General features: G+C 41.0%; 1 protein-coding gene across 1 annotated transcript; it reads left to right on the top strand.

Annotated features, from left to right (window-relative positions):
* The first annotated feature begins 6,596 nt into the window (after window positions 1-6,596).
* Window positions 6,597-15,642, top strand: LOC130376192 (cytosolic phospholipase A2 gamma-like). Its single transcript, XM_056583413.1, has 15 exons — window positions 6,597-6,656; window positions 6,738-6,778; window positions 6,954-7,053; window positions 7,132-7,274; window positions 7,882-8,080; window positions 8,178-8,283; window positions 10,369-10,509; window positions 10,970-11,185; window positions 11,276-11,332; window positions 13,523-13,645; window positions 13,870-14,016; window positions 14,123-14,212; window positions 14,341-14,495; window positions 15,035-15,188; window positions 15,276-15,642. Exons 2-15 carry the CDS (start codon window positions 6,765-6,767, stop codon window positions 15,431-15,433), a joined length of 1,803 nt encoding a protein of 600 aa, XP_056439388.1. The 5' UTR covers window positions 6,597-6,656; window positions 6,738-6,764; the 3' UTR covers window positions 15,434-15,642.
* Window positions 15,643-16,160: the final 518 nt, after the last annotated feature.

Here is a 16,160-nt window from a genome sequence, read left to right as displayed (position 1 = left end):
ATTCTTCTCGGCGAACTGACCGACGCGAACTGAATGAAGAAAAATAATCATGCAATCCATCACTATCAATTACCCTTTGCGCCACTATCACAGAAACGCAAAATGTCGAATTAAAACATCAATCCTTTAATTATTGCAGTTAAGGTGATAGTTTGCAAATTTGGATATTGTCTTTTTAAAGTTTAGGTCCACGCAAACGGTAAAGCCTGTATGCGTGGGTCCTATATGGGACCATATTCGAAGTGAGCCACTCACAGTGGGGTTGTGAGTGGCTCGGAGGTGCTTGGTGTGACAGTGGCTTCTCCTTGTAGTGATGCCAGTGCGGACATGCAGGCTGGGGCAGAGGCTAAGCCACCCGCTACCTTACCGCGGTTTAATCCGTTGTCACCTACTTTATCAATGTCGTCTCAGGACGCCCGTCTGAAAGTAAGGTTGGCCCGCTTGCAAATGGAGGCTGAGCGTGGAGAGAGGCAAGCTGAACGTGAGCACCAACTGGGGATTCGACGGATTGAGGCAGAGAAGGAGGTGAAACTACAGAGGTTGGAATTGGAGGCTGCAAGTGCGGCACGTTCAACCCAAACCACCCTCTCTTCTCCACTAGCTAGCTCATTTGGCACATTGGATGTGACTAAACAAATGGCTTTGGTTCCGCAGTTCCGGGAATCGGAAATCGATTCTTATTTTGGTGTGTTTGAACGCATCGCAGTTTCTATGCAGTGGCCTAAAGAGGTGTGGCCCCTCTTGCTTCAGTGTAAACTATCTGGTAAAGCTCAAGAGGTGTTGGCGTCCATTTCGTTGGAAGACAGTCTAGATTACGAAATTGTTAAAACCACTGTTCTTCGTACGTATGAGTTAGTGCCTGAGTCATATAGACAAAAGTTTAGGAGTTGCAAAAAGTCTCCTGATCGTACTTTCATGGAGTTTGCTCGAGAGAAGGCCACCTTGTTTGATCGGTGGTGCACCGCCACTAAAACTACAGATTTTTCCTCTCTTCGAGAATTAGTCCTGCTGGAGGAATTTAAGAATAGTATATCCGAACGCAGGGGCGTCAGCCCAGCCACTACCATACCGGGGCACAATCTGGCACCAAATCACAACAACTGGAGCGCGCAAAGCGCGCGAGCAAAATTTTTTTTGCCATACACATTTGTTAGACATACACATTTGTTAGACATTCTATGCTTCCAGAGGATAAAAATGTAACGCTTACTGTTTACTTCACTTCACGCCGGCCGGAGTGAATGGTCGCTGACGCTGTGCTGGACAGGTTCAAAAAGTCGATATCAAGGAGAATGATTCTCTCCTCAGTGTGTGCATTCGTCACGTACATTTCATTGCAGCGGCCGGCCAATGAGGGGGGCACCATGCATTCTATTGACGTAATTCAAAGAGTAAATTTCTTCAGGGTGTCAAATTTTGTACAATCAATGTTTTGTGTCTTTACTAGGAGGACTAGTAGTACCGTGTTTCTTAAAGATAGCCTAAGATATGACAAACTCCTGGCTCTGTGTTACAGGCAACTCTCCGGCTGCAACATGCTCCGAGTGGCCGCAAGTGGATTCTAATTACTCTGTCCGTATGTCGGACTTAAATTCTTACGAAAGTGGTAGTCTATAGGCCTATTTTAAGAAAAAAAAATGCAAGCATGCATTCTGTAGATTGCCAGATGAGTCAGACTTAAATAAAAAAAAATTAAAGGTATAAATAAATAAATTAATTAAAAAATCTGTGCCCCAGGCATACCCAGGCACCGCAGATCCACAACGGGGCACGTGCCCCGGTGAAAAGGGTCTGCCGACGCCGATGTCCGAACGAATAGTAACATACTTGAATGAGCAAAAAGTGATGTCACTGTCCCAGGCTGCTGTGTTAGCGGACGAGTTTGTACTGACCCACAAGCCCGCTCATGTGTTTGCTACCTCTCCCACCACTCAGTTTCGCTTCCTTTACGCTTTAAGGAGGAACGGGATTGTTTTTATTGGGATGAACTTGGCCATTTAATTGCCGACTGTCAGCTTCGTATGAGAAATCATCCACCGCCCGTTCAACAACCCAAGGGGGTTGGATTGATAAGTACAGTTTCTTACTGTGTTGCAGTTATGCCGAATGTGTGCGTTTCTGACCTTCCTGACCCCAGCTACAAACCATTCATTTTGAGTGGTCTCGTGTCACTGACCGGTGATCCAAAGGACCAGCAAAAGGTTCAGATTCTCAGAGACACTGGGGCGGCCCAGTCGTTTAACCTCTCTGATGTAGGGCCATTGTCAAGTGATTCATTCTGTGGTTCCAGTGTTTTGGTTCAGGGCATAGAGATGGGGTTTGTGCCAGTCCCCTTGCACCTGGTACATTTAAAATGTGATTTAGTCAGTGGAATTTTCAAAGTCGGGGTACGTCATAACCTGCCGGTAAAAGAGGACTCACAACGGGGTTGTTTGTGAGGCACTGTTGACTGGGTTGTAATGGAGCACACACTGAAGAAGGTAAGGATACAAGGTGGCTGGAATGTTGTTCCATTTTTAATCTCCCTCAAAGGACGCAGACCCCTAGCCGCCCAATTATATTGTATCAAATTTTGGTAGTGCCTAGTTTCTCCATATATGCCTTCCTTATCCGTGGGATAGTCATATTCCAGGTAAAGGCAGATAACAACTTATCTAGTTCCTTAGAAAAGGATGTTGGAATGAAAGCAGTAACTATACTGAAGTGATGACTAACGGTAAGAATCAATCATGATTCATGAACATATTTATCTCTCTGCAGATATGATCGTTAGGGCAGCAGATATATATGATGCCATTAACACGTTGGATAACAACAAAGCCTGCGGTATGGACTGCATTCCATCTAAAATATGCCAGCCATAAGCTCTTTCCTTTGCTTTCCATGCGCTTTAATGGTTGTCTGGTTCATGGTACCCTGCCAAATGCTATTATGTCTGTTATGTTAGTGCCTCTGCATAAAGACAAGGCTGGTAAGCTCAACAGTATTGACCAGTATCGACCTGTTGCATTAGCCAGTATCTTGTCTAAAGTACTGGAGAAAATACTTTTAACAAAGCTAGAAATGTATGTCCTTGCTACTGACAATCAGTTTGGGTTCAAAATAAAGCATGGAACTGACTCGTGAATCTATGCTCTTAAAGAGATTGTGTTCAGGTACACAAGGCTGAATTCGTCTGTATTCCTATGTTTTATTAATGCATCAAAGGCTTTTGATAGAAGTAATCATGAACAATTGTTTGTAAAATTGCTAGATAGAGGTGCCCCTAAATTCTTTGTGAGAATTTTAGTGTTTTGGTATGCCCATCAAACGTTTCAGGTTAAATGAGACAATGTTGTAATGTAGTAATAGAATGTATTCTATTCTATTCCATTCTGTGTTAGTAACGAAATGCGGGAAGGTGGCATTTTGTCTCCTATTTTATTGAATGTTTACATGGATGAATTATCAGATCAGTTAAAATAGGTTAAAAAAACGGCTGTCTTGTGTATGCAGATGACCTGCTCTGTCCACCTAGTGCTGGGCTACAGCAGATGCTGAAGGTGTGCTCTCAGTATGGCCTTGGACATGACATAAAGTATAACGCTAAGAAAAGCCATATAATTATAAGTGCTGAGGACAGGAAATCAACTTTTCTGACCTTTTATTTGTCAAACAGTCCTCTTGCTGTGTGTAAGGACATTAAATACCTGGTTCATGTCATATCCGATGACTGGACGGATTACAAAGACCTCTACCGACCGTGCAGTAAAAATTATGCTCAAGCTAACATGCTCAGAAGGAAGTTCTCTATGTGCTCTGACTCTGTGAAGTGCTCCCTGTTAAGAACCTACATCACACCTTTATATACTGCTCAATTGTGGTCGAACTATCAGAAAAAGAGTATGCATAGGCTCAAGGTAGCATAAAATGATGCAATGAGGTTGCTGCTTCGTGCTTCGTGTCCCTAGGTGGCATAGTGCCAGTCAATTGTTTGTGTCAACTAGAGTGCCAACCAGTGAGGCATTCTTAAGACAACTGATGTTTAGTTTTGTGTGTCGCCTGGCCAAGTCAGAGAACCTCATAATTCAAGCCCTAGTCAGCCCTCTGAAAAGCTGCTTTAGATTCACTTCTAGGATATGACGGCATTGGTGCAATAGCCTGTATATCCTATAGGGCCAGGCTAATATGCAAGTTTTATGTATTTTTGTAACTCCTTTTTTTAAACTATTCATACTGTATGATGTGTTATATCGAACGGAGGCTCTCTTTGTAGATATCATGGTGAATATGAAGTTTTGTTTTACGCCAGATGCGTTCAACCTTCCTGCATTCTTTTTTCTGTGCTGTTACAGAAGCAGCTTTTCTCCAGGGTGCCTTTTGCTTTCCAGAAATCGTTTTAACCTTATAAGGTGCAATGACATCCATGACTTTCAAAATTTTCAAATTAAAGTTTTCTACAAGATCATCAGCAGAACATGGGTTGAGAGGTGGTAATAAGGAGATGGCCTTTCTAAAAAGTACATAAGATTCTTCATTGATGTACCGTTTTTTGACAGTATTTGATTTTGTCTGTATGTCGGGTAGGGATGGGCATAATTAATCGATGCTCGATAATCGATCGTTAAGAAATGCGTCGATCAATTTATATTGTTATCGATCAAAAGGACGTTGTGTTGCATACTGTGAGTCTTGAAGCATTTAATTGAATATCACTATGTGGGAGAAATACCACCCTGCCGACTGGTGGAAAGTGAATGGAAGAAGGTTCCTGTCAAAGTTAGCGCGACAATACCTCTGCATCCCCGCAACTTCGGTCCCGTCAGAGCGGGTGTTTTCTGCTGCTGGACTGACAGTTACAAGGCTGCGTTCGCGTCTGACCCGCGAGCATGTTAACATGCTTATATTCCCAAACAAAAATATGTAGGCTGGAGTTATGCTTTGGACAGTAGGGACAGTCACCACCGTATGTGAGTCGCTCTTTTTTTTCTTAATGTGTCTCTCGCTCTGCTTTTCTTTCGGCTTGGTGCCTCTTGGAGTCGTTACATTTTGCCAAAACTGTGATATTTTAGCAACAAGTTCAGCCTTATATATGTTCAATAAGGTATTGCTTTTAGATAGACTAGTTCATGCAATTGTTTGTAAATGGGTGGCTCATCTTTTTGTTGCGAGCCTTTTCCGCGCGCCGGCTGCAGCCTATAGGCATTATATGTCGGCCTTTTTTCCCCCGTTTTTTCAAAACAGTTATACCGTTTAATGCCCACTTTTAGCCTACTGCCTTTGTTTGATTATTGTTGTCCGATAAGTTGGCTACTTATTGTAATTGGAATAGGCTACAGATTTAGTCTTGTTGAATCGTTTCCAAACCTTTAAGAGCGCCTGTAGGCGGCTAGGCGCATTGTTCGGACTTTACGAGCGCCGCATAGGCCTATAACCTATGATGCCTGTATTTATTATTTTAAAACTGTTAAACAGTTGTAGGTCTCCAAGTTAACCGTATTGTATTAATATTGGCCCATACATTATTGTTGGAATAAAGATTTCATTGATAAAAACATGCTGCATTTTCTACCAACGGGAATTTCAATATAGCCTAGAAAAAAGTTAATGATTAATCGATAATTGATCGATAACTCTAGCGATGCTCGATCAAGGAAATTTCTTCAAATGCCCATCCCTAATGTCGGGAATAAAAGATATATTAAAGAAAACACAAAAGTGGTCAGACAAGGAAGGATCAGTCACAGAGAGATCAGAAACATTGAGGCCCTTTGTGATAACCAGGTCTAGAGTGTGCCCCTTACAATGAGTAGTCTCTTTCACATGTTGGGACAGTTCAAATGTGTCCAAAATGGTAAAAAGTTTTTTTTGCACACTTGTCATTCAAATCATCAGCATGAAAATTGAAGTCACCAGTTATAACTAGACAGTCAAAGTCTGTGGAGATGCTAGAAAATAATTCTGTGAATTCATCGCAAAAATTTGCAGAGTATGTGGGTGGCCTGTAAATAATTAATAGGAGAACTCTGGGGGAGCATTTCAATACAGCACAAAGGTATTCGAATGATGGAAAATCACCAAATAACATGTTTCCCCTGAAAAACATTTTTAAATATAACAGCAACCCCTCCACCTCTTTTTCCAGATCTACATGCATCAAAAAAGTTATAGTTGGGAGGAGCTGTCTCTATCAGAACGGTTGCACTGTTATTTTGTTCCAGCCATGTTTCAGTTAAAAACATAAAATCCAGTTTAGAGGTGGTAATAAAATCATTAACTAAAAATGATTTGTTTTTAAGAGACCTAACATTAAGTAGACCCATCCTGATGGTGTTGTTGATGGGCTTTAAGGTTGTTTTTGGTTCGGAGGCAAACCAGTGTACCTGGAACCAGAGTTCCCTAGGCCGAAGATCGATGATTAATTTCGTGATTGTGTCATCCGATCTGAGGACGCATGTTTTGGACACTCGGGTGAAGAGAGGGGCGGAACTGTCAACAGATCACAATCTGGTGGTGGGTTAGATCAGGGATTGGGGGAAGACTCTGGATTGATTTTATCAATTTCCCAGGAAGGCCACTCCCTGCTCTGATACATATAAATCATGCAGAAGAAGTCAACTGATAATCTTGCAGTGAATCAGACTGGTGGAGAAGCAGTAGGATCAGCAGTTTCCTGGGTATGTAAGAAAATGTCTGGCACAGGCAATAGAACTAGAAAAGATTGCAACTTCTTTAATTCTTCATCCATTTCTTTTTAGTAAACCTTCTCCAAAGAGGATTTCCAGATGGCACAAGTCAGGTTGATATACATTTTTAATTCCATTTTTAATTTTTAATTTGCATTAAAGTATGTCACTGTTCGCCCTGTGTTTCTTTTTATTGAGTTACATGGCTTATTGTTTTAGACTTTTGAATCCATGTCATGTCTTTAGGATTAATAAAGTATATATTATCTTGCATCTGATCTAAAACAGGATCGGGCATTCGCTCAGTAAAGGGGAAAATATATACCGTTCTGGTAGAAAGCTTTCTGTTCAGAAATGGCTGGTGAACAACAACATTCCTTGTTCTTTGGTGAGTGTGGTGCAGAACTGTCTTAAGTCTATACTGTCATGAGTGTAGTAACTCAGTGAGCCTGCTTTGTCCATGTAGAGTAAGGTACCCAACATCGCTATACTTGGCTCTGGAGGGGGAGAGCGAGCCATGGTTGGGATGCTGGGCTCCCTGTCCCAGATGGGGGAACAGGGGCTTCTGGACGCTGCCCTCTACATGAGTGGTGTCTCTGGATCAACATGGTAGGGCATGCCACCCGATACTACGGAAAACAAGGAGTTCTTCTTTTTTCTATTAACAGCAACAGCAAAAAATGGGGATTGGCTGATGAGGGAAAGAGGTTGAGGTTCTGGGGGGAAGATGGACAAGGAAGGTGTGGGGAATGAAGTGATTGCAGTTAGCAGATGGAAGCAGGATCTGTATAGCAGGGGAAGAGTTTTGACCTCTGGTGGAGAATGGCAACTCAAGGACAGAGCCAGACTGACATTTCTGGGTACTTAATGCTGCACATTTTGAAAACGGCTTATAATGGCTAATCACACTCACACCTGGTGGTATGATAGGTCCCCTTTAAACATGCTGTAGGCAAGCATGTTTATTATTATATTATTTTGGTAACTTGTCAGCTATAGTTAAATTCTCTGTGATTATATCTGTTCTGGTTAACTGCGCCTGCCTCTGTATGGGACCATTTCCATTTGGAGACTACTCCCGGCTCACTTTTGACCAATGAGGGCATCTCTTCTCTGGTATATTGCTCTCTTCATGTACTTCTCTGCTTTCTTTCTTTTACACTTTTGACTCTGACCTACAGCATCTTTCAAATTAAGGTATTCTGCTTCCTTACAGGTGCATGGCTTCTCTTTATGAAAAGGCTAATTGGTCATCAGACATGAAGCAGATAAAGGTTGTTGCGGAAAGACTTGGGCACAGCAGTGTCAGCCTGAAGGACAAAGTTTGGAAACTGAAAAAATATCTTCAAACAAATGACAATTTCTCACTGACAGATGTCTGGGCTGCACTGTTAGTGACTACGATTGTCAAGAAAGTAGGAAAACAATAATCAAAATATAATACCAAAGTATATTTCTATAGCATACTTCTATCTTGGGAAATCATTTATTTGGAACCATATTTCTCCTCAGATAGACGAATCGACCCTCTCCAACTACCAAACGTGCCATGACCAAGATCCATACCCCATCTATACAGTCATCGACCAGGATTGTAAATACGAACATCTGCTACGCGGTAACTATGAAATACCAGTGCGGTCAATACATTTCTATTTGGCAATTGGTTTTGTAAATATCCAGTAATGGAATTGAGACTATCACAAGGTTTCCAAATATCCGATACCAATACCCAATTATTAGTGTGGTTGCTACTGCAAGCACATCTACTGTTCTTCTTAAAGGGGACATATTATACAACCAGGTGGGAGTGTGATTAGCCTTACAAGCCATTTAAAAAATCTGCCCCATATGACATCACTAGTGGGCGTGTCCACCTAGATCTCTGCTGGATAGAGCAGTCTAACAGCCTACCCAGTGGACTGAAGTAAACGTTGCTCATCTATCCAACACAGAGCTAGATGGTCACGCCCACTAGTGATGTCATATGGGGCAGATTTTCAAAACGGCTTGTAAGGCTGATCACACTCACACCTGATGGTATAATATGTTCCCTTTAAGTTTTCTTTATTCCGTTTGGATGTTTTTTGGGCAGTTAACTGCTCCTGCATTCTTTCAGCTACAGAAACCATTTAACTATCAAAACGTCCAGCTCTTTAACGACATGATGGCTATCTCAAGGCAACTCTTTCAACTTTTTAAACTGTTACATTTTAAGAAAAAAAGCCGAAAAAGGGTAAGTCAGTGGGTTGAAGTTGAAGGGCCCTATCTTGCATCCGGCGCAATTGACTTTCTGCACTGTCGCATGTGTCGTTGCTAGTTTGCAACTGGCGCAGAGCGTTCTTTCCCTCCACCGCCATGCGTCAGTAAATTAGGGAATAATCTTGCGCCCCAAGGGGCGGTTCGGCGAAAGGAGGAGGCGTTTTCTGGCGCAAACATTCCCTCGTGCTATTTTGCAGTTTCAGAAAACAATTCTGCCACAAACCAGGAAATACATGTTTTAAAGTCAGTGGCGCGTTGTTCAGATGCTATTTTAAGGGCGCATGCATAATGTTGCTTGTGCACCTCGCGCATACACTTTGCTTCTCCCATCTACCTAGCCACACATCCTTGGTAAATGATTTCGGAAAGAACAGCGGATACAGCGGTAATAAGTTGTACTTTTAAATCAATGCGTCTGCAAACACCATACAGCAAACACATATTTTCTTGACACAGACATCGTGTACAAGCCCATAACTTTTAGGATTGATGAGTATTTTATCGTTAGAAAACATTGTTTTACCGTGAGTGAGTGTGTGTGTTAAAAAGAATGAATGAATGCGGGCGCACGCGTGTGTTTGCGTAAAATAATGAATGAATGCGGGTGCGCTTGTGTGTCTGTTTAAACACACGCAAACTAAACACGCAACACATTATACAGTCCATGGCAATGTATATTAACAGGGGGACACATGCATATTAGGAACACAAGTCGATAACGATAATGCATACAATACTGATAAGAAACGATGTTTGTTAATGTATTGCGTATCATTAAATAGAATCACAGTTACCGCATATCATATGTGTGCTAAGTTTTCTTTGCCGAAATTGAATAAAAAAAAATAAAAAAATAAAACGCTATTCCATGTGTGAATTAGGCCATATTATTTGGCCATAAACTGAGCCATTTGAAGTTTGAAATTCATGTGGTCATGCATCCGTCTCATCGGAGACTGCAAACATGCCGTCAAAATATCAACTTGTCGCGACACATACAGAGCGGCGAGAGCGCCAGGACGGCATGTTCATGCCCAAGGCAGCCCTTGCACACCTCATGGCCGTCATACGGCAAGATGTAACCCGTGTTACATGTCTTGTAGATGCGGATCGTCTTCGAGTCCATAATATCTATTTATTTACTTCAGTATGCTACAGGATCTTCTGCGGATGTGATTGAGGCCCACGCTGTTGGTGGGCGGGGATTACAATTGTTTCAGTGCTACGGCTCACGCCTAGGGAAAACCCAATATCGATAGCCTTAAAAGGCGAAGCCTGTACGACATAGAACCGCCCACAAAGCTACTTGGCGCTTCTCACAGCCTTCCGCCTTCTCTGACACTTCAACTATTTCAGACATCGTAATTAGGTCGATATTCAACGTTAACCTTCATTCAAACCATTTAACAAATCAACACGAATTTCGTGTTTTACTGTACAGAAACCTTCTTTGAGCTAACCCCCCATGAGGTGGGGTACACTCTAGCTGGAGCCTTTGTGGAAACCTCCAGTTTTGGAAGTATCTTCAACAAGGGCGTTCTGACAACGCCAAAACCTGAGATGGACATGACATATCTTCAAGGTATGTGAAGACAACAACTACAAACTGCCGTTGCTACCTTCAACTTCAGTGTCATTTTAACAGTCTGCCTTTTCCTAGGTCTTTGCGGAAGTGCTCTTGCTGACGTGGAGGTCATTCTGAAGACATTGAAGGAATGGCTTAAAGGTATGCCATAAAGTATATCACCTTATATCACCATAGCTAACATGCTGTTTTTGTAACAAGCAATCAGTATGTACTAACATATGTTGTCCTTAGACATGACGACATTAAAGGACCACAATGGGGTTCAGCTTCTTTCTACTGTGGTAGACCTTCAGCTCTGCCAGTACACCGGCTGTGACCCTGCTCCCCTCCTTCAGACCGCAAATGAACTGCTTGAGGGTGACATTTATATACAAATTAATAATAATTAACAATCATTGCTTCGCTGATATTGTTCATTTGAATTGGTTTTCTCACCGTTTCCTATTGTACACAGGAAAGATGGGTTTGGATGGCTGTACGTTGAAACTCAACTTCAAAGGGAAGAACAGCATAGACCAAAACAAAGAGATTCACACAGTCACTTCAGCTTTATGCCACTCCTTTTTTGATTGGCACAAGGACTTGAAGGATTCTGATTTCGAGGAAGTGGATGTCTTTGTGAAGACCCTTCACAAAGTAAATGAGAAGCTACCAGCTCACCCACTTAAAGGTAATCTATCCATTCATCAATCCATCCACCTATCTATCAATCCATCCATCCCTCCATCCATCAATTCATTTTTCTCTGTATGTGTCGCAGGTGCCAGCAATGCCTATAATGAAGAACTTTTGAAGAAGTTGAACGACAGTGTCAAAAGTAAGCATTAGCCTACTACTTTTTCTAATCCTAATTCTTTATCTATTGATTTATTCATTTGGTTATGATTTATTTATCAGGACCTATGCACCCGTATTAACTTCAGGCTAGTTTCCTTCTGTGTTCCCTGGGCAGAGATGCAAAATATACAAATTGGTCATGATGTACAAGCCCTATAGGCATTTAAAACTGGTATGAGATGTGGAGTCTGATTTCTGTGAGGGATGAGTTCCACACACCTGACAAAATGATTATCTATCACCATTCCCAAATGTATTCTAGCTGTAAGCCTTCGCTGGCCGTACTCAGCCCTTTTGGGGGTGCTGAGGTTTTCCTAGTTCTCCACAGTATACAGTGCATCTGTTGATACCTATTGTTATTGTACGGTTTGGCTACTATCATTCCGTATTGATATCACCTACAGCCTATAAATAGCCTATAGACCGATAATGTTGTCAGGTTAGAATTTTCTGTACAGGGACATTTTATAATGAAATTCAAAAATCTTCTTTTGAATCTGAACCAAAGGGTAATCCCTCATAAGCGCAATGCACCAATTTGCCTATAGGGGGCCTAAAGTGTGTGTGGGAGTGAAAATTGTGCTAAAGAACATTGACGTAGGCATAATGGCCTCTAGGAGTAATGACTACACACTTGATTAGTTTGAATATGGCAGAACCTAGGATATGCGGTGCATAGGCTTGCAGTCCTAGTTATTCTTCTTCTCCCTCACTTTATCTAATTTATTTGTTTATATATTAATCAGGGACCATTCACAACACCATAGTTAGCTTCAGGCTAGATTTAGAGATCGGCAGAGATGCAAAAATATAAGTACAATACAAATACAATATGTCACGATATACAAGCTCTATAGTCGTGTTGGAGAAGTGGAGTCTGATTTACGTGCTGGATAAATTCTATGTAGGGCTTTGATTGGAGTCCCTCTAAAATGAGTCACCTCTCACTGACTCATGTCTCACTGATCAGACGCGTATTTAAGGGAGGATGGGCAACATCATTTTATCTTAAACATAGGAAATTAACAAATCATCAAAAATTAGCAGATTATATTTTTGTACAATACTCCAGTGTTGATACTCTCCTCTTCTTATCAAGGGTTGTGTATTATAGTTTATGAAGGGTACACTTTAGGGATGCAAACAATTAATCGATTATCGATTAATTGTCGATAAGAGATTACTCGATTAAAATAAATTACTTGCAATTAATCGCATTTTAACCCGTAATTCCCCAACCGTCCACGTGAGGGCGCACTTGATGCCAGACGTACTTGACGCACACGCGGGAACACAAGCGGGAACACAAGCAAAGCAGTGCCGTGTTCCAATACCCGTACTTCCATGAGTATACTTAAAGGAAGTATACTATCCGCGCTGGCTACTACGTACATTTTTCAGATGCGAGTGCTGTTCCAAATCGAGTACTCCGTGGTGCACTAACCGGAAATTACGATCACGACTGCCGCCGTGGCTCCTCCCCCGCAATAAACATCCCGCTTTGAACGGTGAACTATTTACGCCTAGCAGCTATAAAAAGCTATAAAAACTATAAAAACTACAAAATGACTCTATTAATGCAGGCTATGTGGAAAATGCGCCGACTTTGGCTCAGCCTGGCTCCGCCTCTTCTGCTACGTAGCTAAGAAGGCTGCCGTTGAGTACGGGGAGTGTCCTTCGATCCACACTTCACGATTAGCCCGTTTTGAGTACGGCATCCGGGTCCTTGAAGTATACTTCTTTTCGCCGGATCTGAATTGGAGTACTGCGTACTCAAATTTTGGCTAGTAAGTACGGACAGTACGGGTATTGGAACACGGCAGGACAAGACAAACGAAAAGCGGGACACTGACACGATGAAGAGGGCAAAACAGAGTGCAGTATGGAGCCACTTTAAGTTGGTTAATGACGACACAGACGCCAAATGCACAATATGTGGAAGTATTTTAAAGTACAAAAACTAACCGACTTCGTTGAATTACCACCTAAATGTGTCACATTCAGAAGGAAATTCAGCTTCTCAGAAGAATTGCCGCTTATCAATTAATCGATCATCGATCGATAACATGAAACAACTATCGATTAATGAATTACTCGATAATTTGCATCCCTAGTACACTTTAATATATATAATATTTGTATCATCAATACAATGTTGACCTTTCCCTAGGAGAGGAGCTGCAGAGCCATGATGGGCCAAGGTTAATTCTCCAGGCGTTAAAACTTTACAATAACATCATCAGAGGAGAGGACGAGACTCATTTGGTGGATGATTTGAATGACCTTCTCAAAGGTACCTTCTGCAAGTGACTTCACCTTACAACCGACTCATATTTTTAAGTTCTTGACAATTACTGAACTAAGTACAATTAGTGAGCCACAGTGGTCTGAGTCTCACATTAGCATTTGGTCACAAGATCAATACATGTTTTAGTTGGATGAATAATAAAATGAAAATCAATTTTTTTTATCATTTGTTGCATTATTATGATTCTCATTATTTTATAAATACTGTAGGGAAGAAGATGGAGAGCGGTAGAGATTTGAGGATCAACAAAGATGAGTGGGTCAAAACAGATCTGAAGTCCAGGAAGCAATTGGCACTTGGACTCCAATTGGACATTTGCAAATCTTTCTTCAGCTGGTTTCCAGACTTGAAGAATGGTACAAATCTACTGTGTGCAGTATTTTTTTGTTGTAAGCCTCATTCAAACAATTCCAATGAATTGTATTTAATAACCTCAATATTCAATTACTTTGATTTTCAAAGCTAGGTTTTACATCTCGGAATTTGTCGAATGGAGGCTGAAGTCAATCTATGTTTGGGGAGCCAATTATAATTTCCTCCATCACATGAACGGTAGGCCTGTAGATTTTATGCTGTGTTCTCTGAAATCAATGCAGCGAACCGTATTTTCATTCCCTGTTGACAAAAGTTATTTCATGTATTTTAGACATGGCTTAACGTATTTCTTGATTTGACTTAAGCTTCAGATCTTGGCCAAAGGCTTCTGAAGAGGAAAACCACTCACTTTGAGGACGCCGGTTTGCTGGAGAATTCTCCCTACATGAGTGCACTGAGAGCTGAGCGAGAAATAGATCTGATCATCTCCTTTGACTTCAGTGCAGGAAATCCAATGGAGGTAAGAAGTCCATACCTGAGGAACATTCAAATCCCCGGTAAAAAAATAGCAGAGGGGATGGAGAAGATAAAACAAACTTGCTTGCTTAAATTCTCCACATGCAAAAAATTGTAACTCTGTGATTGTAACGTTTTGTAATATATAATCTGTGAACATCATAACATTAAGAACCGTCTGTTTTTTACCCGCTCAATGCAAGTAAATCAAACGGAGTGACCCACCAATTAGGCAATTCACTTTGACAGTGAGGAAGTGAAATATTTGTCTGTTCAAATATTAGTTGAACAGACAACCTCTCTATGTAAAGATAAGATCAGTGGATAACAAATATTTTGCTTGTAAGGTTTCAACCTACTGCATTTTTGGGGTTTTCTGTTGAAATATTAATGCAGAACATTGAAGAAGAAATAGTAACATATTAGTTTAATGCTGTAAAACATCCATATCAAAATCTTTGTTTCTTATAGATGAAATGGCTTGCTCTTATGTTAAGCTTTTTTTTTTAAAAATAAATAATTGTATATCTTTTCATTTCACAGACTTTGACGGAAACAGCTAAAGAGTGTAAGAAATTGGACATCTCCTTCCCAGCGATGAACTACACAAAAACGGACAAAGATTTCTACGTGTTCAAGGGGCTGAAGAAAGCCCCCACTGTGATCCACATACCCTTATTCAACGTTGCAAACTGTGGTAGGTTATAATACAGTAAACAGACACTAAACATATTGAACCCAGCGTGTACAATTCACCAAGTCAAATGTTGTGTGATGTGTTCAGGAAGCGAGTTGGAGGCTTACAGAGACAAGTATTGCACATTCCAGGGAGCTTACAGCCCTGAGATGATTGAGGATCTGATGAAGAAGGCCGGTGAAAACGTATTAAACAACAAGGAGAAGCTGTTGAGAGAGATAGCGGCCATTGTCCAGCAGAAGTGACCAACTTCTGCAGGAAAAAGCTCCAATGCTTTTGTTGTTTTCTCTAATTACTTAAATTGTTATTCTGGAAATTGAAATATTTTGAAATATGCCTCAACAATGTAATCAAGATAGCTACCTATTGAATAACGAAACAATCGTTATGTCTGTCTACAATCATAAACAATCGTAGAAAGACATTGAAAATTGAAATAAGAGAGTTGTGATGTGGTTTTCTTTGATCGGCCATTTTATATTCAGTACTTAAAATGTATTTTGTTTGTATCAATCACCAATAAAGACAATCTCAAACATTGATCACTATAACTGAATAAGAAAATATTGGGTTATTTTCATATTGTTTTTCATTGCCGTTTACTAACAGTAGTAACAATCATCTTCTTGGCATCAAGTATGAAACACTGAAACAAATGTTGTACCATAGTATGAACAAGATTGCCACATGTTCAACTTGCTCTTTAAATGATCATAAGCATAGCCATAGCCACATTTTCTTTGTACTGCACACAAATGTGTGTCCACCACTAAACCTCAAACCTCTACACCCCTGGCCCTCTAAAAGCTCTTGAAATAATGGAACATGGTATATAAATGTGCTGCTGTAGGTGGGTTAGATAGTGCCACTGCTATTACACAAAGAGGTTATCAGCCAAACATTATATTAACAAAGCAAATTGCATACGAGACGTGAACGTCGATAGTCCAATCGCAGGTCCGAACGCTCGCT

The sequence above is a fragment of the Gadus chalcogrammus genome, chromosome 22, assembly GCF_026213295.1.
Source record: "Gadus chalcogrammus isolate NIFS_2021 chromosome 22, NIFS_Gcha_1.0, whole genome shotgun sequence".
Taxonomy (NCBI): domain Eukaryota; kingdom Metazoa; phylum Chordata; class Actinopteri; order Gadiformes; family Gadidae; genus Gadus; species Gadus chalcogrammus.
This window is presented reverse-complemented; position numbering and strand designations above follow the sequence as displayed.